The sequence below is a fragment of the Castor canadensis genome, chromosome 3 (genome assembly GCF_047511655.1).
Source record: "Castor canadensis chromosome 3, mCasCan1.hap1v2, whole genome shotgun sequence".
NCBI lineage: Eukaryota > Metazoa > Chordata > Mammalia > Rodentia > Castoridae > Castor > Castor canadensis.
The window spans coordinates 47,756,519-47,784,503 of NC_133388.1; the positions used below are offsets into that span (position 1 = coordinate 47,756,519).

The 27,985-nt window shown below is 38.3% G+C and overlaps 1 protein-coding gene across 2 annotated transcripts in view; it reads left to right on the forward strand.

Annotated features, from left to right (window-relative positions):
* The window catches only part of LOC109680293 (armadillo-like helical domain-containing protein 4), a 145,162-nt gene that overhangs the window by 113,457 nt on the left and 3,720 nt on the right, over positions 1-27,985 (forward strand). For both annotated transcript variants that reach the window (XM_074067905.1, XM_074067904.1), the window contains exon 6: positions 24,632-24,663. In XM_074067905.1, coding sequence (XP_073924006.1) covers positions 24,632-24,663 — 32 coding nt within the window. The remainder of the gene's footprint in view (positions 1-24,631; positions 24,664-27,985) is intronic.

The following is a 27,985-nucleotide window of genomic DNA, read 5'->3' on the forward strand; positions in this document are numbered from 1 at the left end:
TTCTGGATGCATTTATCCAGTTTTCCCAGCAACATTTGTTCAAGAGGCTGTCTTTTCTCCATTGTATGTTTTGGGGACCTTTGTCAAAAATCAGCCGGGCATAGCTGTGTGGATTCATATCTGGTCTTCTATTCTGTGTCACTGGTCTTCACGTCTGTTTTTGTGGCAGTACCATGCTGTTTTTATTGCTATGGCTCTGTAGTGTAGTTTGAAGTCAGGAATTATGATACCTTCAACGTTGCTCTTTTTGCTCAGTATTGGCTATTTATGGTCTTTTGTGTTTCCATATGAACTGTAGTATTGATTTTTCAATCTCTGATGAATGTCATTGGAATTTTGATGAGGATCACATTGAATATGTAGATTCTTTTGTTAATATAGCCATTTTCACAATATTGATTCTGTCAATCCATGAGCATGGGAGATCTTTGTATCTTCTGTAGTCTTCTTTGATTTCTTTCTTCACTTGCTTATATTTCTCATTGTAGAAGCCTTTCACTTCCTTTGTTACGTTTATTTCCAGGAATTTCTCTGAGGCTATTGTAGGTGGCAGTTCAGTCTCATTCGGAGGTCACAGCAGCTAGCACATAAACATAATTCAACTCCTGCCACCATGTTTCTTTTTACTTGGGGAAAACAGAATGTTTTATGTTTCTGAATGACTTCTTTTCCAAAAAGTGATTTGAAATGCAGAGGGTACTACCCATTAGAAACCATGCTGTGTGTCATGGTGAGATCAAGGGGATCCCAGGAATGAGAAATAGGATTCTGAGGGATTGACTTTGTGTGTCCTTCAGATCACATTGTTTGAACAGTTTTTGTGCTGGCTTAGGTCTGAGCCCTCTTTTTTTTTGTTGTTGTTCCATTTCCTTAATAAGACCTTGTTATTTGTCCAGTGAGGCAGCTCCTTGGGCTTAACCTTTGTGGACCTTCCCTTAGATGACAAAGAGTTAATGGGAAAGATTTTATTTTAAAAAATTCTCTGCAAAGCTGAGTGTACATCTGTAGTCCCATCTACTTGGGGGGGCTGAAGTGAAAGGATATTTGAGCTGAAGAGTTTGAGACTAGCGCAGGCAGCATAGCGAGGACCGCCCCTCCCCTCCCATCTCAAAACAAAGCAAAACAAAACACAAAGAGTCAGGGAGAGAGAAGAAAAGAAAACTTTCTGTAAAGCCCTCTCCTGAAACCAAGTGGTAAATTTTGGTAAAGTATTGTAAATGTAGTGTGTCTACATATCTTTAGAATAATCAGATTTGAATAAACTCAGAAAAGTAGGCTTTTCTCTTTTCTTTAATTAAAAGGAATTGTGTTAGACTAGGTTCTGTGAGAAGCAGAACCAAGATGGGATTACTCGTGCAAGAGATTTGTTGTGAGAAACACCTGGAAGAGATAAAGAGACAGGGATAGGAGTAGAACAAAAAAGCTTTCAAACTGCACTGCAAGACTGACTTCTATGAAAGAGGCAGGAGGAAAAAGGACGGGGTTTTCAACCTAAATAATAAAATAATCAGAGATTCTGCAGAGAACCACGATGCTTGTCTGGGAATATCATTGCAGTAGAATAGCAAAGCATTGTGATTGGACTATGCATGCAATAGTAAACTATGGGCATGTTCAAAGAAGTTGAGGCAAGGGGAAAATTTAAAGACAAAAATGAGGATTATATCAGATATTTTGAAACAATAACTCTTGATCATAATGATTAATAACATTGGCATTAGTCCAAGGTTGAACAGTTTCTAGGCAGATGTCCTTATAGAAATACCCTTGTAGAAGGGTTGTGGTGGCCTCTGTGCAAGCTTGTGACTCTGACAGTCTTTTGCAATAATTACTATCTGGCAATCATGTGCAAGTACCCTCCCTTCATAACCTCCCTGGCTTTATTTATTCACTTTTGTTAAGATTGACACAAGTGACTCCATTTTGGTTCTGACAAGTTTCACATTTCTATCACAGTAGAAAAAGATTCAGATGATATGGTCTTTCAGTTCTAAGAATGTTTTGGCCAGGTTGATTGTGAGTTCTTGAGCCAAAGTTGCCCAGTGGAGGGCTCCTTTGTTCAAAGGAATGGACTAGCAGAGGAACCCCAGCGTTCTGAGTCATTGCCTGGGAACAGTCCAGGGTAAGTGTAGACACTGCACGGATGTAGTGGCAGATCCAGGAATTGGGGGTGGGGAGAGGAGTGAGAATAAGTTGGGAGAAGAGAAAATAGAGACAGAAGACAGAATAAATGCAAGGGTTTGGTGGAAAGACACACTTTACTCACTGAAAGAATTAGAGTCATGCAGGGCCTTGTGAACCAAGAGAAGACCTTCCTTAAGGTGAGTAGGACACTTTGAAGGATTTGAAGCAGGAAGTGATATGATCAGATTGCCTATAAAAGGTTGCTTGGAAAGAAACAAGGAACACACTTGTGGTATTGAGGTAAAGAATGACACAGCGTGACTATTCACAATAGCCAAGTTATGGAAACAGCCAAGATGCCCCACCACTGATGAATGGATTAAGAAAATGTGGTGTCTATACACAATGGAATTTTATGCAGCCATGAAGAAGAACGAAATGTTATCATTCGCTGGTAAATGGATGGAATTGGAGAACATCATTCTGAGTGAGGTTAGCCTGGCCCAAAAGACCAAAAATCATATGTTCTCCCTCATATGCGGACATTAGATCAAGGGCAAACACAACAATGGGATTGGACTTTGAGCACATGATAAAAATGAGAGCATACAAGGGAGGGTGAGGATAGGTAAGACACCTAAAAAATTAGCTAGCATTTGTTGCCCTTAACGCAGAGAAACTAAAGCAGATATTAAAAGCAACTGAGGCCAATAGGAAAAGGGGACCAGGAACTAGAGAAAAGGTTAGATCAAAAAGAATTAACCTAGAAGGTAACACCCACGCACAGGAAATCAATGTGAGTCAATGCCTTGTATAGCTATCTTTATCTCAACCAGCAAAAACCCTTGTTCCTTCCTATTATTGCTTACACTCTCTCTTCAACAAAATTAGAAATAAGGGCAAAATAGTTTCTGCTGGGTATTGAGGGGGTGGGGGCAGGGGGGAGAAATGAACCAAGCCTTGTATGCACATATGAATAAAAAAAAAACAAAAAACAAAAAAACAAAGAATGACACAGCCTGGTTAGGAAGTAGATGGCGGAAGAAAATAACGTCAAGTTAAGTGGGTCTTGCTTTTCAGTGTATGAGTCCATCATAATTTTCCTTAAAAATTTGGAAGCATTTTTCCTTAGAGTTGAGATGTTCCTAGTGGCTGTGGTTCTTGTTGAAGTCTACTGTAAATGGTTCTATGCAAGCATAAAATCTCACCCAAATCTTGGAAAAATATCTCCCTATAAAATTGAACCGTGAAGAAAGTGGCTGTTACTTGGTAGGTTCTCTTAGTGTACATTTGTTAACTTGCTGCAGCATTAATGGCCTTTAGACTTGCACATTAAGAAGAAATAAACTTATCATTAATAATGTAGGTGGTTGTATTGCCAATTAAATGAAAAGTCTCTGGCTGCTTCCTCATAAGGAACTTGTAAATGGGTTCAAGGATTGTTTGTTACTAGGTAAGAACCAATTTATTTTGCTTGATGGTTATTTCAGGGCCATGTGTAGTTTGGCAACTCATAAAAGTGTGTGGGTATGAGTCTCTGGGACAATCAGATTTTATTTCCAGTGTCTAATCGATGCTCAGAGCTTTGGGATTTAATTATATCTGCTGAAAAAATGCAATTTAATATCTCTTCCTTTCCTTTATACATAGCCGCAGTGTTTAATTTAATTCGTAAATATGTAAGGCTTTATGGATATTTTCTGTCACAGTACTTGGTAACAATTAGATATTCAGTAAATGCTGATTACCTTGTTGAATTCTTCGTTCAACTGAATTGAAACAGAACAAATAAAAAACCTAATTCCATTTCTACATATGTGTCCAAAAGAATTGAAAGCGTGGTCGTGAAAAGACAGTTGGATGCTGTGATGTTCTCACAATGACTAAATTGTGGAAGCAATCTGTATCCACTGACGGATAAATGGACAGGGAAAGTGTGGTGTATCCATACAATAGAATATTTTTCAGCCTTAGAAAGGGAGGAGATTCTGACATATGCTACCACATGACTGAATCTTGAGAGCATTATATTAAGTGAAGTAAGGTAGTCACAAAAGGACAAACAGTGTAGGATTACACTTATATGAAGGTTTAGAGTAGTCAAAATCATAGAGGAAGAATGTTGAATGGTAGTTTGTGGCAGCTGGGAGGAGGGAGAATGGGGAGTTCCTGTTTAATGGGTACAGTGTTTCATTTTTACAAGATGGGAAGAGTTCTGGAGATGGATGACGAGGATGGTTAACATGAATGCATTTAGTTCTTTCCCTTTCTTTTGGCAGTACTAGGATTTGAACACAGGGCCTTGTGCTGGGTAGGTAAGCACTCTACCACTTGAATGAAGACATTTAATTCCTTTGAATTGTACAGTAAAAATTGGTTATGATGGCATGATAGGTCAAGTTTGTGTGGATGGAATAGCACCTCTACTTTATCCCCTCAGTGGCACCTACCCAGCTTTTAGAAGGTTACATACCATTGTTTACCACATCTTCTGTCACTTAGCACTTTTATTTTCTTTCACTTAGTATATTATTTTTAAGGTTTCTCTAGGTTATAGCATGCAATAGTAATTAATACCTTTTTATGACTGAATAATATTCCACTGTAAGTCTATACAATATTTTTGTTTATCTCTTCATCAGTTGGTGGACTTTGTGTTGTTTCTTCCTTTTGGCTATTATGATCAGTACTGCTATGAATATTTGTGGACAGTATTTGTTTGGAGAGCTGTTCTCAGTTCTTTTGGGTATATGCCTAAAAATGGAATTGCTGGGTTAGATGATAATTTTATGTTTAACTTTTGAAGAACTGCTAATTTTCCCCCCACAGTGGATGGTCCATTTTATGCTTCCAGCAGCAAAGTATGATGGTTCTAATTTCTTTGCATCTTTATCACCACTTGTAATTTTCTGTTCTTTCTTTAAGGGCCTCTGTGTGGGTATGAGTGGCATGTTACTTTGGTTCTGATTTGCATTTCTCTAATAACTTATGAAACTCAGCATCTTTCCTGTGCACTTCGCTCATTTATATAAATGCTGTGAGGAGGATGAACCTTGAAAATACTACGCTAAATGAAAGTATTATACAATTCCATAAAAATGACTGTGGAGAATAGGTAAATCTGTTCAGACAACAGCAGGCTGCTGGTAGTCAGGGACCTGGGGGAAGGACTCATGGTGAGTGACTGCATATAGGTAAGGGATTTCCTTCTGTTGTGACTAGAGTATTTTGGAACTACTTAGAGGTGGGTTGTATAGCATTGTGAATGTGCTAAATATCATTGGATTGTATTAAAATGGTCAGTTTTATGTTACGTTAATTTTACCTCAGTAAATAAAAAATACCTGGTTAGAAGTTGAGCCTGGATTTCTCTTGCCCACAGAGTGGAAAACTGAGTGATACTGGGTTTCCACCTCCTGCTACAAACACAGAAAATGTTGGATACATTACAACAAAATTTCCAAATGTGCAACTAATCTCGAAAGGAAATCTATTGTAGCCAGAAGAGGCAACATGAAGCCCAGCAGTGACTGCTGAGCTGGTGCATGGTGTTTAGGAGTGGAAGGGACAGTGGACCAAATGTAAACACTGGGATGACAGTGGAGTTTAAGACCAACGTGGGGTCAAGAGACATGGCTTGGGGTGTAGGGCAGGCACCAGGAACTGAAACTCCTGCACAAAGAAGGCTTTCTGGAAAAGCTGTCCCTCAGTGAAAGGGGGTCTAGAAAAGTACACCCCCCAGCCAGAGAAACATCAAAGGAGCACCTCTCTCTTTTTTTTAAAAATTTTTTCTTTTATTCATATGTGCATACAATGTTTGGGTCATTTCTCCCCCTTCCCCCCTCCCTTTCCCCCACCCCTTCCCTCTCCTCCCTACCCCCTTGCTACCAGGCAGAAACTATTTTGCCCTTATCTCTAATTTTGTTGAAGAGAGAGTATAAGCAATAATATGAAGGAACAAGGATTTTTGCTAGTTCAGATAAGGATAGCTATACAGAGACTTGACTCACATTGACTTCCTGTGCATGTATGTTACCTGCTAAATTCTTCTCAAACATGCAAACAGCTGGAAACTGAATAACTCATTGCTTAATGAACAATGGGTCATTGATGAAATAAAAGAGGAAATTAAAAAGTTCCTGGAAGACAATGAAAATGAAAACACAACCTACCGGAACATATGGGAGACAGCAAAGGCAGTCCTGAGAGGAAAGTTTATGTCATGGGTGCATATATTAAAAAGACTGAAAGATCCCAAATCAATGACCTAATGATACATCTCAAACTCCTAGAAAAACAAGAACAAGCAAACCCAAAACAAATAGGAGAGAAATAATAAAAATAAGAGCTGAAATCAATGAAATAGAAACCGAAAAAACCATACAAAGAATTAATGAAACAAAAAGTTTGTCCTTTGAAAAAATAAACAAGATTGACAGACCCCTGGCAAACCTGACTAAAGTGAGGAGAGAAAAAAACCCAAATATAGAATCAGGAATGCAAAAGGGGAGATAACAACAAACACCATGGAAGTCCAGGAAATCATTGGAGACTACTTTGAGAACCTATATTCAAATAAATTCAAAAATCTTAAAGAAATGGACAGATTTCTAGATACATATGATCATCCAGAACTGAATCAAGAGGATATTAATAAACTGAATAGATCTATAACACAAAATGAAATTGAAGCAGCAATCAAGAGTCTCCCCAAAAAGAAAAGTCCAGGACCTGATGGATTCTCTGCTGAATTCTATCAGACCTTTAAAGAAGAACTGATACCAACACTCCTTAAACTGTTCCATGAAATAGAAAGGGAAGGAAAACTGCCTAACACATTTTATGAAGCCATTATTACACTTATCCCAAAACCAGGCAAAGACACCTCCAAAAAGGAGAACTATAGGCCAATCTCCTTAATGAACATTGATGCAAAAATCCTCAACAAAATAATGGCAAACCGAATTCAGCAACACATCAAAAAGATTATTCACCACGAATAAGTAGGCTTCATCCCAGGAATGCAGGGGTGGTTCAACATACGAAAATCAATAAACGTAATAAACCACATTAACAGAAGCAAAGACAAAAACCACTTGATCATCTCAATAGATGCAGAAAAAGCCTTTGATAAGATCCAACACCATTTCATGATAAAAGCTCTGAGAAAACTAGGAATAGAAGGAAAGTACCTCAGAATCATAAAAGCTATATATGACAAATGTACAGCCAGCATTATACTTAACAGAGAAAAACTGAAACCATTCCCTCTAAAATCAGGAACGAGACAAGGATGCCCACTATCTCCACTCCTATTCAACATAGTACTGGAATTCCTAGCCAGAGCAATTAGGCAAGAAGAAGGAATAAAAGGAATACAAATAGGTAAAGAAACTGTCAAAATATCCCTATTTGCAGATGATATGATCCTATTCCTTAAAGACCCAAAAAACTCTGCTTGAAAGCTCCTAGACACCATCAATAGCTATAGCAAGGTAGCAGGATATAAAATCAACATAGAAAAATCATTAGCATTTCTATACACTAATAATGAACAAACTGAGAAAGAATATATGAAAACAATTCCATTTACAATAGCCTAAAAAAAATCAAATACCTAAGTGTAAACCTACCAAAGGATGTGAAAGACCTCTACAAGGAAAACTATACACTTCTGAAGAAAGAGATTGAGGAAGACTATAGAAAGTGGAGAGATCTCCCATGCTCATGGATTGGTAGAATCAACATAGTAAAAATGTCTATACTCCCCAAAGTAATCTACATGTTTAATGCAATTCCCATCAAAATTCCAATGACATTCATTAAAGAGATTGAAAAATCTACCATGAAATTTATATGGAACCACAAGAGGCCACGAATAGCCAAGGCAATACTCAGTCAAAAGAACAATGTTGGAGGTATCAGGATACCTGACTTCAAACTATATTACAAAGCAGTAGCAATAAAAACAGCATGGTACTGGCACAAAAACAGACATGAAGACCAGTGGAACAGAATAGAGGACCCAGATATGAAGTCATACAACTATAACCAACTTCTCTTTGACAAAGGCACTAAAAATATACGATGGAGAAAAGACAGCCTCTTCAACAAAAACTGCTGGTTAGCAGTCTGCAAAAAACTGAAACTAGATCCACGTATATCACCCTATATCAATATTAACTCAAAATGGATTAAGGATCTTAGTATCAGACCCCAAACTCTAAAGTTGGTACAGGAAAGAGTAGGACATACTCTGGAATTAATAGGTATAGGCAAGAACTTTCTCAATGGAACCCTAGCAGCACAACAACTAAGAGATAGCATAGATAAATGGGACTTCATAATACTAAAAAGCTTTTGCTCAACAAAAGAAATGGTCTCTAAACTGAAGAGATGACCCTCAGAGTAGGGGAAAATATTTGCCAGCTACACATCAGACAAAGGACTGATAACCAGAATATATAGGGAACTAAAAAACTAAATTCTCCCAAAACTAATGAACCAATAAAGAAATGGGCAAGTGAACTAAACAGAACTTTCTCAAAAGAAGAAATTCAAATGGCCAAAAAAACACATGAAAAAATGCTCGCCATCTCTAGCAATAAAGGAAATGCAAATTAAAACCACACTAAGATTCCACCTCACCCCTGTTAAAATAGCCATCATTAGCAACACCACGAACAACAGGTGTTGGTGAGGATGTGGGGAAAAAGGAACTCTCTTTCACTGCTGGTGGGAATGTAAACTAGTACAACCACTCTGGAAAAAAATCTGGAGGCTACTTAAAAAGCTAGACATTGATCTACCATTTGATCCAGCAATACCACTCTTGGGGATATACCCAAAAGAATGTGACTCAGGTTACTCCAGAGGCACCTGCACACCCATGTTCATTGCAGCACTATTCACAATAGCCAAGTTATGGAAACAGCCAAGGTGCCCTACTACTGATGAATGGATCAAGAAAATGTGGTATTTATACACAATGGAATTTTATGCAGCCATGAAGAAGAATGAAATGTTATCATTTGCTGGTAAATGGATAGAATTGGAGAACATCATTCTGAGTGAGGTTAGCCTGGCCCAAACGACCAAAAATTGTATGTTCTCCCTCATATGTGGACATTAGATCAAGGGCAAACACAACAATGGGACTGGACTTTGATCACATGATAAGGCGAGAACACACAAGGGAGATATGAGGATAGGTAAAACACCTAAGAAACTAGATGACATTTGTTGCCCTCAACGCAGAGAAACTAAATCAGATACTTTGGGGCAACTGAGGCCAATAGGAGAGGGGGACCAGGAACTAGAGAGAAGGTTAGTTGAAGAAGAATTAACTTAGAAGGTAACACACATGCATAGGAAATCAATGCAAGTCAACTCTCTGTATAGGTATCCTTATCTCAACTGGCAAAAACCCTTGTTCCTTCCTATTGTTGCTTATACTCTCTCTACAACAAAATTAGAGATAAGGGCAAAATAGTTTCTGCTGGTTAGTGAGGGGGTGAGGGAGAGGAGGGGAATGGGGGTAAGGGTTTTCTGCTGGTTAGTGAGGGGGGTGAGGGGGAGGAGGGGAATGGGGGTAAGGGAAAGGGTGGAGGAAGGGGGGAGAAATGACCCAAACATTGTATGCACATATGAATAAAATAAAAATTAAAAAAAATTAATTCTTCTTGAACTAATCTTCTCTCTAGTTCCTGGTTCCCTTCTCCTATTGGCCTCTGTCGCTTTAAAGTATCTGCATTAGTTTCTCTGCGTTGAGGGCAACAAATGCTATCTAGTTTTTTGGGTGTCCTACCTATCCTCATACCTCCCTTGTGTTCTCATTTTATGATGTGCTCAAAGTCCAATCCCCTTGTTGTGTTTACCCTTGATCTAAAGTCCACATATGAGGGAGAACATACGATTATTGGTCTTTTGGGCCAGGCTAACCTCATTCAGAATGATGTTCTCCAGTTCCATCCATTTACTTGCGAATGATAACATTTCGTTCTTCTTCATGGCTGCATAAAATTCCATTGTGTATAGATACCACATTTTTTCTTAATCCATTCGTCTGTTTCCGTAACTTGGCTATTGTGAATAGAGGAGCACCTTTCTTCCGGGGGCACCGAGTGGGAGCAACCCAAAAGATCAAAGCCTAAGATTTGCCTTCATGATGCAAGAATTCCATTCCAGATGGGTGACAGTCCTGGTGTGTGCAGCACAAGTAAACAAGAAACTGCTCATCTGTAGTGACACTTCTGCAATTCAGAGTGACAAGATCACTGTGAGAAAAACAACCTTAATTGAAGACATAAACTCACAGGAAAAATGATAGCTGACATGAGGGAGAATGAGTAAGTATAGCAAAGAGAGCAGAATAAGGGAAATGAGGTTGGCTCGGCCGTGTGTGAAAAAACTTGCTTCTGAAATTAGAAAAAGGGAAAGGGTTGTGTCTGGATTATTCTCCTGCTCTCCTGCATGGTCTGCCAAGACCTTTAGACATTTCCCTGAGAATAAAGAGCTCATGGAAACTTCCAGTGATTCATTTGGTTGTAAAAACTTCCAAGTAATTCATTTGGCTGAGAAATTAACTGTGATGCTCACATTTTTTCTTTCTTTCTTTCTTTAACATATAAAAAGCTGTACATATTTAATGTATGCAATTTCATACATGTGGGGATAAATAGTTATCCCTGAAACCATTGCCATCAAGGCCATAAAGAAATTCATCAACTCCCAAAGTTTCTTCCCATTCCCTTTATTATTAGCTTTGTGGTAAGAACACTTATCATGAGATCTACTTTCATAGTGGGTAGAAATTTCATATCTAACATACACTAGTAACCAGGTAGATATGTTAATGAACATATTAATTAGCTTGATTATAGTGATCATTTCACAGTGAATACATATATCAAAACATCTAGCTGTACACCGTAAACATCTACCCTTTGAATAAATTTTAAGTATATGGTACAGCATTGTTGCTACAGGCACTATGCTGTATTATAGATCTCCAGAACTTGTTTTACACTACTAAAAGTTTCTACCATTTAACCGTCATTGCTCATGTGTTCTTTTTAAAAAATTTTAATTCATTTATTCACATGTGCATACATTGTTTGAGTCATTTCTCCCCTCTACCCCCTGCCCCCTCCCTCCCCCACACCCACCCTCGCTCCAGGCAGAACCTGTTTTGCCCTTATCTCTAATTTTGTTGAAGAGAAGACATAAGCAATAATAAGAGGGACAAAGCGTTTTTTGCTAGTTGAGATAAGGATAGCTATACCGAGAGATTCCTAGCATTGCTTCCATGTACCAGTGTGTTACATCCCAAGTTGATTCATCTCTAACTGACCCTTTCACTAGTTCCTGATCCCCTTCTCATATTGACCTCTGCCACTTTAAGGTTTCTGGATTAGTTCCTCTGCAGTGGGGACATCAGACACTTTCATGTTTTGGGTTTCTAACCTATCTCCATACTTCCCATTTGTGCTCTCCCCTTTTCGCTCATGTGTTCTTAACCAAAGATTTGCCTTGATTTCTTTTGAGGGTATAGCTTGGCATTTGCCTGTGACTGTGGGGAGTGAAGTGTTGGGAACTGATAAGTGGAACTTTTAGAAAACAAACCATGAGGTAGTCTTGAAAAATACTTTAGTGCTCATTCAGTGCTCCACTTCTAATTGGTTTCATCTGTTGGCTGTGCCATAGTCATAAGAAAGTGGGAACTTCATGTGATTTAAGTAGAATCCTGGCAGACAGTCTAGATATACAGCATTGGCAAACACAGATCACTAGACAATATCCTCTCACCTCAGCTCTATGACCAATCCATGGCTTTTATCAGGGGAAGCCCCAATGTTCAAAGAAGAAGAAGGGTGCTTGGGAGTCCTGTCTTGAAGCTAAAGTGTTCTAAAATAAAATTAAGAATGAGGAGGGGCTGTGTATAGGGCCGAGGACTTTATGATTCCTAAAGCCTCAGCTATATCTAAAGATAGCAAATTTTAAATAAGCAAGTGACTCTGTTTTAATACAAACTTGGTTTTGCCCTGGAAGCTTGATGATACCTAGCTACAAAAAAGAAGCAGTAAACTTTGTTTTAAATACAAAGTGTAGTATTCAGTTATCCCACTTACTGGGGATCTATCCAAAAGGAAATGAAATCAGCATATCAAAGAGATACTACACTCCCATGTTGACTGTGGCGCTATTCATACCAACCAAGATATGCGGTCAATTGAGGTGTCCATTGAGGGATGAATGGATAAAGAACACGTGGTGCACATACACAATGGAATGTTATTCAGCCGTAAAAGAAGAATCCTGTCATTGGAGGCAACATAGATGGAACTGGAGATCATTATGCTAAGTGAAATAAGCCAGGCACAGAAGACAAGTAGCAAAGGATCTGACATATATGTGGTCTCTACCAAAGATCTCTGACAAGAAGAGAATGGAATGGTAGTTACCAGAGTCTGGGAAGAGTAGGAGAGGGGAGTTATAGGGAGGTTGGATAACAGGTACCAAAATACAGTTACAAAGGAAGAGTAAGTTCTAATGTTCTCCAGCACAACAGGGTGAAGAAATATATTGTAAAATATATAATATAAAATACACAAAATAAAATATTTGCTGTGAATTTATTATATTCTTTGTATAGAATCAAAGAGAGGAGTTTGAAGCTTAACACAGAGATGATAAATGTTTAAGGGAAAGAAATACTAATCAGCATGATTTTATTATACATTGTATACATGTGTTGAATTGTTACATTGTGTCCTATAAGTATGTATAATTATTAGGTGTCAATTAAAATCAATAAAGTATAAAACCAAAGTATTTTCTTTTTCACTAATGAATTAAAGATCAGATATTGAGAAACCTCAGGAGAATGGAAATTTCAGGTCTCTGAGTGTGGACTTGATGCTGTTAAAAAGATCCAAATCTCAGTGGATCTTCTGCCGAAGACCCAGAATATTTAGGCAAAAAGTAGTGAGTCCCTGTGCCTCTCTACCAGATCAGCTATGCGGGCGAGGGTGGCATGGACAAAGTGTTTTCTCCTCTGGTGAATGGTAGGAAGCAGTGTTGTATATTATGGTTCCCTTTTGGGAGAGAGAAAGGAAGACATATTAGGGGGCATTTCCTCTTTATTTGTGCACCATCCAGGTTCGTGACCACTTTCTCATCACAAGAGGGACAATATGCTGTATGGTTTGTCAGCGTCAGTAGTGTTAATAAATGACACTGGCAGGCCATGCAGTTGATTGTAGCATTCTCTTCACACCTTCCCGGTAGGTGTTTAGTGTGATTCCCAAGCTCACAGTAAATAAAGATGTTACTTGAGTGTAGGTGGAGGATATGTGGGCTCTTTGCACCTTTCCATGTAAACATCAGTTCATAGCCTTCAGAATTAATTGCTTCTTGGGTGCCTGATTACTGCTCACTTAGCTTATGAAAAGAAGTAGGTCATTCTGTACACCAGAATCTTGCTGTTCTGTAATTATGCAAAAAGCAAATGATTAAAGACAGGGTTTCTATGTGATTTTAAAGCAGGTAAATTTAGCATCATTAGAGAATAACCTATAGGTAGAAAAACTCAATATTCTTTTAAAAGACATGCATTATGATACTTAAAACTTGATAAGTTTTATTAAGTGTGTTATGTAAGTTGGAAACAGCTTTGTTTTGGTTTTTGGTGAGAAAGAGCCTTACAGTTAAGTAACACAGAGGAAAAAAAGCTGGTACTTATTTGTTGACACTGTAGAAATACTCTCAAGTTTAGTTACATATGCCTTGATTAAAGGACTATGTTCTGATACCTTATTTTTTATTTAGGTGGAACATACATTTCTCTTTTCATTGATTAAGATAAAATTCAAGTTCTCACATTATCAAAAGATGTGATTGAATTTTCATTAAAGAGACTCTACAACCCTTTCAAAATTGAATGTGAGCTAAGTGGACCAGTACTACACGGATATGGTGTGTCTTATAAATCCAGGTGGCCTGAAATTCTTCAGTTAGAATTAACTTAGATAAATGGAGATGGCTACTACTTTGAACTTGGCCAATGTACTTGCCTTCATTACCTCCTTTCTCCTGTTCACTTTAATAGTTTGCTTTAATGTACAAAATGAATTAAATTGGTATGATAAAAGGGCCAGCTTGCCTATACAGTAGTAGAGTTACTGTCTTAGTTTGGGTTCTCCCTAAAAGCAGTTTCTGAGATGGAATTTGAATGCAAGGAGTATATTTGGGAAGTGATTCCAGAAGTGTCATGAGGAACTGAGGAAGTGAGATGGGGCAGGTGGAAAGTCAGTAAAGGGATGATAGTGTAGTGTCTGGATTATTTCTGGGGCTCTTGGTGCTGAGGATTCTCGGAGAAGCTGTGCAGAACACACTTCAGGAGTGAGGAAAACTGTGAGATTTACTCCATGTGGCAGGCAGAATAAGGGCTCCCCCAAAGAGGTCTACCTCCTAATTACTGGAATCTGAGTATGTTATCTTATACTGCAAAGGAGACATAGCAGGTGTGACTGAATTAAGGACCTAGAGATGGGAAGACTATCATAGCAGTTCTTGTAAGAGAGAGGTAAGAGGGTCAGAAACAGAGAAGAAAATATGACAATGGAAGCAGAGGAGAGAGAGAGAGTGAGAGCGAGTGAGAGAGAGCCCTATGCTGTTGATTTTGAAGATGGAGAAAGGGACCATTAGCCAAAGAAAGCATGTGAACTCTAGAAGCTGGGAAAAGCAAGGAAACAGTTTCTCCCCAGAAAGAACTAACCCTAATGACATGGTGACTTCAGCCCATGAGATTCCTTTTGGACTTATGACCTCCAGAAATACAGGAAAATAAATTTGTGTTGTTTTAAGGTACTAAGTTTGTGGTGTTTTGTTATGGCAGCAGTAGGAAGCTACTGTACTAGTGGAATGATATACTTGCAGCCCTCCTTGGTTGAGCCTGGCTCCCAGGGTGATTGATAGCCCCTCTGTACTTCTGGCCACTTCCCCAAAGGCTCTTTGAACTATAGGACTCCTCAGACAGAGATCTTCAAGCCTGCCTGGGATGGAAACAGTCTGTATGGCACCTCTGCAGTGGCCAGGGCACGTGAGTGGAATACCAATGGATTTGGCTGTACCTGAACAAAGATTTGATCAAGGAAATGTAAAAATGTCCTCAAACACTTGATCAGGCTCTTTTGGATTGTTCCATATGAACAGTACAGGGTTCTGAGCCCCTCTGGCTGTTCCTTTCCTGTTTTTTCTGCTGGTCCTTTCTCTTTTGCTTTGCTTTTAAATGGGATTCCTTGGGATTATGACTTTGACCTTTTCCAATCTGTTATGGATGGTTAATTTTATGTGTCATCTTGATTGGGCCATAGGGTACCCAAACATTTGACCAAACATTATTATGGGCATGTCTGTGAGAGTGGTTTTTTTTTTTTTTTAGATGAAATTAACATTTGAATTGGTTAACATTTGAATTGGTAAAACAGATTGCCCTCCCTGTGTGGGTGGGCCTCATCCAATCAGTGGAAAGCCTGGATAGAACAAGATGCCTAGTAAGAGGGAATTGCTCTTGTCTGACAGCCTGTGAGCGAGGACATTGGTGTTTTCCTGCCTCCAGACTTGAAACACTGGCTTTTCTTTGTCGGTCTTTGGACTGAAATGTACTAGTGATCCTCCTGATTCTTAGGCCTTGGGACTGGGGCTGGAAGGAAACCATCAGCTCTCCTGGGACTGCTGCTGGTGGATGGGACTCTCAGCCCCTATTATCTTGTGAGTCAATTTCTTTCTGTCTCTCCAGTTTTGTTTCTATAGAGAGCCGTAACTAATGGACACTCTGTTCTCCAGGGTGATCCTATCCATTCTCTTTTTTTTTTATTCACTTATTCATATGTGTATACATTGTTTAGGCTATTTCTCCCCCTGCCCCCCACTCCCTCTCCCTTCATTCTCTTGACTTCATTTTCCATCAGTACATCAGGGATTCCCAGACCTCAGTCTTCAGCCTAGGTTTTGCCATAGTTACAGTTTTAGCTGCTAACCAACACACGCATGGGGATATTGCACAGGTACTTTCAACTCCACGTATTTGGAGTAAACCTCATTATCGTCTCCCTAGGAGTCTGCGCCTGCCTTTTGCACTCTTTTTTTTCTTTATAGCACCACCATGCATCTGATCCTGTACTTAATATCTTCAGCATTGCTAGTTCTGAGTTTTCAGTTCCACCCCAGGATTTCCGCCCAATGGACACTCAGGTGCTACCACCCCACACACAGGACTAAGCAGGAAAACTCACGGGCTGATATAGAACAAAGAAATTCAGTTTATTGTCTTGGAATGAGAGAGACATATACCAGGAGAGCCAGAAACCACCCACCTGACCCTTATATCCACATTCCTCCACATTCACACGCACAGAAAGCTACATACAGATGGCAACAGAGCTACACAGACACACAGAGTCTGAGAAATAGAAAAGCTGAGGAAGAGAATCACAATGTGTTATACAGAGACAGTGAGAGCTAGAGTCGGTGGGTGACACATACAGACGCAGATGGAAGACATTTGTCAGGGAGCGGGGCCAGGGAGGAGAAGATAAAGGAGTTAGAATAGCAGGCAAGGTAATATATATCTGCCCCCACACTGGGAATTGCTTCCATCTCCAGAACTCCACAAAGCCTTGCTATGCACTCTAGTGTGGTCTCCCTGGCCACACATCCCTCCACGATGTGACTCTCTGAACAGGCTCTAGAGCCACCAGGGTCTGTGTTCCAATTCTAGCTCAGCTACTTTTTAGCACTTCACTTAAGCTTCATTTTCTTCCTTTCTTCCTCCCTCCCTTCCTTCCTCTTCTCTTCCTCCTCCTCCTTCGCTTTTTAAAAAATTGTTGTGCTGGGAGTACATTGTGGCATTTACAAACATTTTTACAATGTATCAAATGTATCATACTTCAATTCACCCCCTCCATCATTCTCCTTTTACCCCCTCCCCCATCCTGAAATAATTTCAACAGGTTTCATTTTTCCATTTTCATTAGGAGTACACAATACTTCCACCATATTTACCCCTACACCCTTTCTCCATGCCCTCCTCCCTCCCACTGGTACCAATTCCCAAGACAAGACCTGTTCTCTGATTTTGTAACAGCTAAAAATGACATTTTTGTTTGTTTAAGATACCTATGCAGGGAGTTTCTTTGTGACATTTCCATGTATATATGTATTATAACCCAAACTGGTTCATCTCCTCTATTTTTCTCCTTTCTACCTTTAGTCCCCTTCTTATGGTGATTTCAGCCGATTTAAAAATTCTATATTCATTTTTGTATGGGAAGTACTTCAACCATATTCACCTTCTTGACTTCTTTTACGCTCACTCTCTCATATGTGACCTCCCTTTAGCATGACCCATTTTTTTTTATAATATTAATTTTCTTCATCTGTAAACTGGTTATAGTAAGACTTATCTTGCAAACTTTTTGTGAGATGCTCAACAAGTCTGAATTGTTAGCTCAGAAAATTCCTGACTCTCCCTTGGCTCCCATCCCTTTCCCCTTTTGCAAAAGAGAATTTATGCATATGTTGGAATAAGTATAGCCCATAGAACTGCTGTTGTAAATAAAGGAAAATAAAAAATAACCTGCTGATTAGAGGTTTGGGACACTCTTTAGTCACAGCTTATTAAAAGCCAACCATATTTACAACTGATAAGATTCTTGGAAATGTTTTTGATCTGCAATTTCTTCTTAGCTCCCCCTCCCCCCACCCCTAGATCAGCTGGCAGTGACAAATGGCAGCACCTGAGAGTCTTGTACACAAGAGGGCGCTGGTGAGCACAAGGAAGGATGAGTTTATAATCATCCATGTCTACTTTTAAATTAGCTATTTAATCATTTTTTAATTGACAGAAGTTGTATATAATCATTGAATGGTACTTTGAAATATATACACTGTGGAAAGGCTAAATCAAGTTAATTAATACATACTTTACATACTTAGCATTTTTTGTGATGAAAACAACCTGTACTCAGTGATTTTCAAGAATACAAAATATTGTTCTTGTTGTAGTCACAATGATCTTATCTTGCTAAGAAGGTGGTGAGTTAATCTGACTGGTTAAGGTGAAGCCTTTGGAAGGTGATTAGAATTCTTTAAGGCCATCAGGGTGGAGCCCCCACAATTGAATACTGGTGGCTTTATAAGAAGGAGGGAGACCTAAAATTCATATGGAACCACAAAACACCCTAAATAGCTAAAGAATGAGGGAAAATATCTGCAAATTATTTATCTGATAAGGGGTAAATCTCTAAAAATATATAAAAATCTCAAATGATTCAAGAATAAAAAAATAACCCCCACACGTGTGTGCTTCCTGTCCCTTGCCACCTCAGGACTCTGATAACAAGAACAACAGACTTTTCTTTATAAGTTACCCAACCTCAGATAATTTGTTATAGTAACAGAAAATGGCTAATACAATTAGTGATGTTGAATATCGTTCATATATCTATTGGTCATTTGTATGTCTTCTTTTGAGAAATGTCTCTTCAGGTCCTTTGCCCATTTTTTAAATTGAGTTATTTATTTTCTTGCTCTTGAGTTTGAGTTCTTTATATATTCTGGATATTTACCCCTTTTCAGATGTTTTTCAGGCATTTTCCACCCTCCCATACTTTAGCTATTCAGGGTGTTTTGTGGTTCCATATGAATTTTGGGATGTATATTCTATTTCTGTGAAAAATATTATTGGAATCTTGATAAGGATTTCAATGAGTTTATAGATTGTTTTGGCCAGGATCGACATTTCAACCATATTAAAATTTTAACAATCTGTGAACCCAAGACGTCTTTCTATTTATTTGTGTCTTCTTTGAGTTCTTTCATTGTACAGGTATTTCACCTCATTGGTGATATTTAGTCCCAAGTATTTTATGTATTTTTAATTGTAAATGGAATTGTTTTCCTAATTTCTTTTTTTTACAGTTTGTTGAGATTTAGCAAAGCTACCGATTTTGCATGTTGATTTAGTATCCTGTAATTTTAGAATCTATTTATTCTAACAGCTCTCTCTCTCTCTCTCTCTCTCTGTAGTTTTTAAGAGTTTTCTGTAGCTAAGAATATAATTTTAAATTCTTTTCTCATTTAACTTATTTCATTTCAAATTGGATGCTTTTTCTTTGTTTCTCCTGTCTAATGGTACTGGCTAGAGCTTCCTGTACTATGTAGGATAGAGGAGGTGAAAGTAAGTATCCTCGTCTTTTCCCTGATCTTGGAGGAAAAGCTTACAACTTTTCACCAGGGAGTATGACATTAGCTGTGGGCTTGTCATATGTCACCTTTACTCACGCCTGGTTTTTTCTGGACAACTTTATCCCTTCTTGAAGGAGACCAGAGGCCTCATTATATCATTGGGCTTTTGAATTTCCTTAAGTAAAATTTCAAGAAAGGAAACAAATTGGAATCTGTAGCTGTAGGCTTAGCCAAGTGGAAACCCTCAAGTTCTTGTGTTCCTCACTACCAGCAATTTACCACCAACTTCAATTTGCAAAGGCTTACAGAATTTTGCTGGTTTAAAAAAGTGTTTTTTAGCCAGGTGCTGGTGGCTTACACCTATAATCCTAGCTACTTAGGAGACAGAGATTAGGAGGATCACAGTTTGAAGCCAGCCTCGGAAATAGTTTGCGAGACCTTATCTCAAAAATACCCAACACAAAACAGAGCTGGCAGAGCAGTTCAAGGAGTAGAGAGCCTGCCTAGCAAGCGTGAGGTCCTGAGTCCAAACCCCAGTACTGTAAAAAAAAAAAAAAAAAAAAAAGTGTTTTTCTTTAATTTAAAAGAAGTAAGAAATTATATATTATTCTTCAAATCTTAAAAATAGAGGGAGTAAAAGAAACATTGTCCATAATTCTACCACTCATTATTTAATTCATTCACATTTTGATGTGCATCGTTCTAATTATACTTTTTTTTTTTTTTTTTTTTTGGCAGAGCTGAGGTTTGAGGTCAGGGCCTCATACTTTCTGGGCAGGAGCTCTACCACTTGAGTGCTAGCCACTTTAGTGCTGGGGATTGAACTAGGACCTCATGCATACTAAGCACAGGCTATATCTTCAGCACATGTGATGTTTTTATCTACAGACTTGGTCTCATAAGGAACTATTTTTGTTTAAGCAATTTTATTTTCATATACTGTTCCACTCTGTAGACACAGCCTAAGGTTTTCTTTCTCCTTGTGTTTTTACACCAATTCTCTATTGCTGGATAATGGTATTGTTTACATTCCACTTTCTATTATAAATATGTCACAGTATCATTTAAAGAAAATTTTGTTTAAATTTAAACAAAATTTTTTGTGTATGTCCATGATTTTTTTCTTTTGGTGGTGCTTGGGTTTGAACTCAGTGCCTTACATTTGCTAGGCATGTGCTTTACCACTTGAGCCACTCTACCAGCCCCTCCATGATTTTTTAAAGGTACATTCTTTCTATAACTAGAACTTTTCTTTTTTTCATGAAAGGAAAATTTATTTATTTATTTTTCTTTTATTCTTGTATTTGTTGCATACAATGTTTGGGTCATTTCTCTCCCCTTTCCCCCTCTCTCTTCTTCCCCCCATTGCCCCCTCCCTCTTTCCCCCATCCCCCTCGCCACCAGGCAGAAACTATTTTGCCCTTATCTCTAGTTTTGTTGAAGAGAGAGTATAAGCAATAATAGGAAGGACCAAGGGTTTTTGCTGGTTGAGATAAGGATAGCTATACAGGGCGTTGACTCACATTGCTTTCCTGTGCATGTGTGTTACCTTCTAAACTAATTCTTCCGAACTAACCTTTTCTCTAGTTCCTGGTCCCCTTCTCCTATTGGCCTCTGTCGCTTTAAAGTATCTGCTTTATATAACTAGAACTTTGAATAAAACATGTAAGCTGTTTTAAAGCTTTTGATAAATCTTCCTCCCACCCCCCACCTCTCTGAAAAGCTGTATCAATTAATTCATACTCTTCTCACCCATGTCATGTTTCTCTATTTTTTTTCATTTTTAAAAAACTTCATAAGCCATTAGAGAGGACTAGCTCTATTTTTCTCTTTTTCAATACTGGGGTTTGAACTCAGGGCAGGTGCTTTACCACTTGAGTCACATCTTTAGCCCTTTTTGCTTTACTTATTTTTTGGATAGGGTCTCCAGTCTTTTTACTCAGGATCAGCCTCAGACCACAATTCATCCTACCTATGCCTCCCATGTAGCTGGGATCACAGGCCCAAGGCATTATACTCAATGTATTGGTTGAGATGTTGTTTCATTAACTGCCCAGCTGGTCTTGAACCTCTATCCTCCCAATCTTAGCATTCTGAGTAGCTAGAATTACAGGTGTGAGCCACTACAGCCCAGATCTATTTTTTTTTTAAATGCAATTGTTGGTTTTCTTCTTTTCTTTTTGTTGGTACTGGGATTTGAACCCAGGGCTTTGTGCTTGTTAGGCAGGTGCTCCACTGCTTGAGCCACACCTCCAGTCCTGGTTCTCTTCTTTATAAGTAATTCTTTTCTTTTTATTAAAAATCTTTCTAATTTTCTCTTTTTTCTTTTGCATTCTTTTTTTCAACTTCAGTTCCTTAAGTCTTAAAATGAACATTGTGTAAAATTCATTTTTCCTCTGCCTTGAGTATTTTGCTGGTAACAGTTTTCAAAATTCTCACAAAAGAGAATCATGCTTACACAAAAATTGTGAACTCATTGGAAGCAATAAATGTTGCTGAAAGAAAGAAGATTATTTTCTAAGTACTTAAATGTCTAGTGCCATGCAAAAGAGCCTGGTGGATCCCTGAGAAGCCCAAGTCATGGCCCCCAGAGATCTCATGGTTTTAGTTGAGGAAACACAACAAGCTCACATACTCTTAAAAATAGTGTTTCTCAATTTTTTAGACCCTTGCCTACCAAAACCCTTAGTCACTATCCTCTGTTTCATTTCTCTCATGAGCCAAGATTTGGACTTTCTTTTCTGTTTTATGTATTACAGAACTAGATTCATGGAACATACTCTTTCAAATTACCTGTGCACATGGCAACAGCTAGTTCTGACAGCATTGGCACCTCCAGTGGACAGTTACCTTTTAGAGGATCATCTAAGGCAGGCCTCCATGAAATCGACTCTAAGAACCTAAGATATAGGCAGTTCCCAGTGAGACCTGGCCAGATGAGGCCTGAGTTAAATGTTCCTCCTGGCGATGAGTCTCCTACGGGACAAAAGCCTACTAGTGCCTCAGATCCTGGCTTCTTTTTGCCTTCTTTTCCTCTTCTCTGTGCTAGCCTTAATCCTGCCATCTGAGTAGTCAGCTTGCCCCAGCTCACTTCCTCCACATCAGCACACCTGCTCCCATCTCTCTTTTGTTATTCTCCATATAACACCTAGGTTATTCCCTGACTCCAAACATCTTGCTTACGGTTGAGGCTTTGCCTTGTAAGCCAGCTGTCCCTCTCTCTCTCATTGCCTATACTCCTAATTGTCATCTGCTCAGCATCATGGACTTGATCTAGCCCTTTTCTCACTGGAACTAGATCCCATAATTTCTACTGGTGCCTGATCAAACACAATGTGCACAATAAGTATTTGTTAAATGAATTGGAAATACTCTCTTTCTTGAATTTAAATATGTCTTGGGCTTAATTAAGACATCCTAAGCCCTGGCCTCATTCCTGAGGTTCCTGGATCTTCTTCTGACCTTCCCATGACCATGATCTGATCCTAACTTACCACCTGTCTTTGCTTGAACTCCAGCTGTGACAGAGGAAGCTATGAGGGAGGAACAAAGCTGAGAGGTCCTGATAAGGCCTTTGCAGGAGAGGTTGAAGCTAAGAACTGAGGGAGGTGGGTGAGCCAAAGATATCTTCATATTTTTAACCCTAGGGAACAGAAGAGTGGTGGTATCACCAAAAGAAATGGATAGTGGGTAAGTCTTACTCCTAGATTGTTAAATCAGGCTTGAATTCTAGACTTTTCACCGGCTAGCCATGGTCAAGTCTTTTGGCTGCTCTAAGCCTCCATTGCCCCATCTTTTCTATGAGCATAATCTTACCTGGCTGTCATGCTTGCTACATCAAATTATACAATCCCTGCCACAGGCTTTCTAAGAGGTTAAGTTACACTGATGTTAGCCATCATCGGCATTGTCACATATTCTACTCCAAGAGTCAGATTGTGAATGGAGGTGTCAACTTCTTGAATGAAATATGTTTATTCCAGGGGCCTGCAAATTATGGCCCATGGACCAACTCTGACTTGCCTCCTATTTTTATATGGCCTTTGAGCAAATAATGTTTTTGCATTTTAAAATGGTTAAAAAACAGGAGAAGAATATTTATGATGTAAGAAAATCACATGAAAGTCAAACTTCAGTGTCTACAAATAAAGTTTACTGGAACATAGCTGAACTAATTTTCTTATGTGCTGAGCCCATTTCCATTGCTGCTTTTATATGGTAGCAGCAGAACCCAGAAGTCATGGCAGACTGTAAGCCACACATAAGGCCTAAGATATTTCCTATCAGGCTCTAGAAGAAAAGGTTCCTGCTATTTTTCTTCCTTCCTACCTGGTGAAACTCCCAGACAGAAAAGAAAGTTGAAAGAAGGTAAAATGAAGATGGGTTTGTATTTTTTCTTCATTTTGATGCTTTAAAAAATGAATTGTTTTTCAGTGTTGAAGCACTCTTATAACATTAAAAGGCAGCCAAGACTAAACTGCTTACCAATCTCAAACCAGCCTTAATGTGGCTGTTCTAAGATCTGCTTCATCTTGATCGATGCTTTCTTCCACTCTTAGCATCTGTACTTCCAAACGATTGTTAACATGATTTGCATAAAATTACATAGTTGATGTGGTCCTCTCTGGTTGGCTAACATAAATATTACTTGATGATCACTTTTATTATTCACTGGTTATGTTGTCATAGCGTGGTGCCGTTCACAAAGGCAACACTTGTTCTTCTTGCCTTTAATCACTTCCTTTCATCTTCAAATATGGTATGAATGCTTCTCACTGGAGCCAGCTTTTCTGCCAGCTGCCCCGGGTTACCCATTGCTCTCTCCTACCTTATTCTCTGCTCTCTGATATCCATTCAAATTCAGTGTTCTCATAAAGCTTAAAAACTGAGAAAGATGAAGAATAAGGTGAAAGAAAAAAAAAAGGCAGAGAAAAAACAAGCATGATACTTTAAAGGTGATTTTCTGTCTTTTTTTCTCAGACCTCCCCTCAAAGCATTCAATGATAATAGAAACGCCATTTAGCAACAACAATATTCTCTGTTCATCTGATAATGATGTGAGGGATGTTTGTGTTCTCTGTTGCATTTCTAAATAAATAAGTATAAAAACAAGATCATTACTGTCATTATGTTAATACTGTTGACACTTTCACTGTATTTTATACAAAAAAACCCTTCAATGTGCCAAATTAACTTAATACTATAAAATATAAATAAAATATAGCTACTTACATTTTTATTCTTTTATTTTCCCTAGTGAGAAGCTGGATGGAAAAACTAAAAGACAAGGTAAGAAAAGTCTTTTCCTTTAGATTTATTTTGAAGGGCATATAGTTTTGTGACACAAAAAGTCTACAAAGTAGTGGAGCTTTAGCTTATTATTCTGATTCTGTTAATCTATCCAATGATACAGGGTGCCTTCCAGTTGCCCAAAAAGAAAGGTCTTTCCTTTAAATTCGTCTTGTAGAACACAGCAGACACATTCTTGTTTTTTTTTTTTTTATGGCTATTACATTTACTCACTTGTGTATACATTGTTTGGGCCTCGCCCCCCTGCCCCAGACACATTCTTTGGAGCACCATTCACTGTTATAAAGGTGTAAGAATTTGTCTTGGTTAGTAGGTTCAGCTGAATAATATTCTTGGCATATCAAAGTAGAATGTCTTTTAGGAAGTTCCAGCAATATTATCCAGTTTTGGCATTTCTTGTTCTAATGTGAGACAAGAAACAACTCTAGGTATGTAGTTTGTCATTCTGCTTCTCACTAAGTACTAATGAGGTGACCTGCCCTGATGGCCCAGTATGGAAAAATATTTTCCTTTCTTCTAATAATTCCGCCTACCTAGTGATTGACAATATTAATTCCCTTCCAGGTTCATATTTTCATTTTCTGTTGATTTTCAGTCCTCTCCAAGTTTTCACTTTTGGTTACTTTGTAATTTTAAACTGGAATGACTCATAAAAATATTGATAGATTCCTGAATCCCTTGGGGTAGTCTGTCAGCTTCCATTATCATAGCTTAGCTCAGATTTACCTGGGGTTTTAGTTAAATGGAAATCTTTTCAGTGGTCAGATATTCACCCACCTCCGGTTCTCCAACCTCAATATAGTTTCATTTGTAGCTTTTCCATATTTGAAATATTAGTATTTAATTCGTTACAGCTTAATGTTAAAGAGAAAAAGAAAACATGTAATTGCAATTAAAATTATATAACGTAATTCTCGTTATTTTTTTCTGCTTGTCAGAAAATATTAGCAAATATATAGTTTTTTGTAGGATGAGACTACTTTGTGTTCTTACATGTTAAAAGTGATGTTGGAAAGTTTCAGGCTGTTTAGTCGGCAGAGGCCATTGTAGTGTTTGTAATGGATGCATTTGTGCAAAGGGGATATGATCAGATAGACCGAGAAAGACTTGGGGGAAGGAAAGCTCAAAAATTTAGAACTGGATGCAGTTATTGGTAATGGTTTTGTTATTGTTTAGGGGAGAATATATAGAATAAAAATTAAACAGGCTTTGATATGTTAATCTAGGAGTCTGAATGTCATTGTTTTTGTAGAAAATATCCTTCTGGGAGTTGAACAGACCAAAGTAAAGTGTACCCACTGAGAAACCCCTTTGAATGTCAATTTAAATATTAATAATGAAAGACAGGACTGTAAAATAGGTATAGTGTGTGTGTGGGGTATTAGCAGGAGTGGGGTAGGTGAATGAAGAAGATTAAGGTGAGGGTTTATGGTTCATGGACTTTATATACTTATATGAAATTGAACAAAGAAACCTCTTGCAATTGCTTTAAGTGGGTGGGGAGGGGGTTAAGGGGGAGAGATGGTGGGGGCAATGTAAATAATGTACATTATAAGCCTAATCAGAATTGTCACCATGAATCTCCCCTATCTAACAAATATAGACTAATAAAAAAAAAAGAAAATATCCTTTTAAGTTATAAAAGAGGGCAAAAAATAGGCTTAAGTGGGAAATTTTGGCATATAACATGCTTTGAAGTTTGATATTGCAAAATTTATTACTGCATGAATGTTTTGTCTTGTTAGTCATCACCTTCAGAAACTATTTGTCTCTGTTGAAAGTCACAGAATCCCTTAGAACTGAAAACTAGACTATATATTTAACTGGGTTCTTCAGCCATGCCAGCATACCTTCTCAGTTTAGTTTTACTTGTGGCTCCATTATCAGGTTTCTGTTAGTTACCTGGGCTCTAGAAATGATAGGATTTTCAAAAGTTCTGAATTATTTGCTTTGTTATTAATTTTTCTGTATTAGGATTAAGATTAGCCCTAAGTGACAAACAACCCATAATGACAACAGCTTAGCCACAAGAGATGTTTGTTTGTTTCTCACTTATTAATCTACAGAAAACAGTCAAAGGCTTATGGGAAGTGACACAGTGACAGAGGCTCAAGCTGCTTCTATTTGGTGCTCCACCTTGTTCCCAAGGTCGCCTCATGGTTCTGGATGGCAGTTCCAACTTATCTATGTGCATATTATAGCCAGAAGTTGGGAGAAAAACTAGGAAGCTAGCAGCACTCCTTCCTGCTTAAAAAGGGGGAAAAAAAGCACTATGTCTTTCTTAAAGGGGGTACACAAAGACTCTACTCCCACTTGAAAAGCATGCTCTGGAATTTGCATGTGCCACTATCAGATCTCCTCAATGAAACTTGTCACTTCGTTATACCCAGCTTTGTGGAAGGCAAGGAAGGAGAAATAATCTTTATTTTGTCTCCAGCCCCAAATTGGAAGCTTTCTAGTTATAGAGAAAGGGAAATGGATATGTCCAAGTTGCTGGTGCTTTTTAAGGCAAATCTTACCTTGGCTACCTATTGATATCTTTTCAGCATTGAAACTGCATCTCAAAATTGAAGTTGCTATACAGTTTAAATTGTATAATAAAGACAGCTTTGTTATTATGTCACCAAAACCATTCTATTTCTTCTGGCTTTAGGAAAACATCCAAAAACGAAAAACCCAGATTACCGTTCTTAGCAGTGATTCTCAATGTGTGGTTCAGACTAGTAACATCAGTGTCACCTGGGAGCTTGCTAGAAATGTGAATTCTCAGACCCTGCCCTTTACTGACTGAGCCAGAAGTTTTGGGAATGGGACCCAATGGTCTGTGTTTTAGCAAGTCTGACAGGCGATTCTGTGCATAAACAAGTTGGAGAGCCACGGTTGCGTAGACATCATACGGTATTGTCTAAATCCAGCAGATTTGAGGTGTATCATTTAGTTTTCTTACAGCTTTCTTGACAACAGATATTTCTCAGCAAACATATTTTTCTAAGAAGGAAGGATATCTTTCTCATAAAATTTAGACAAACAAAAATTCCAAAGCCAAAAAATAAAAACAAGTATATTTAGTCATATTTTGACTTAGAATCTATTTAAAAATTTTAAACTTTTGGAAATAATTAAAAAAATTTGGGCATGATACAATAGTAAGAATAACACAAAGAGCATCTTTACCACCTTTTACCTGATGCACCTTGTGTTAACATTTTCCCTGCTTTGGTTTAGCATTTGCTGACATGCTCTCCCCCTTCTTTTTCTGAAGCAGTTGAGAACAAGTTGCATATATCATGGCCTGTTTACC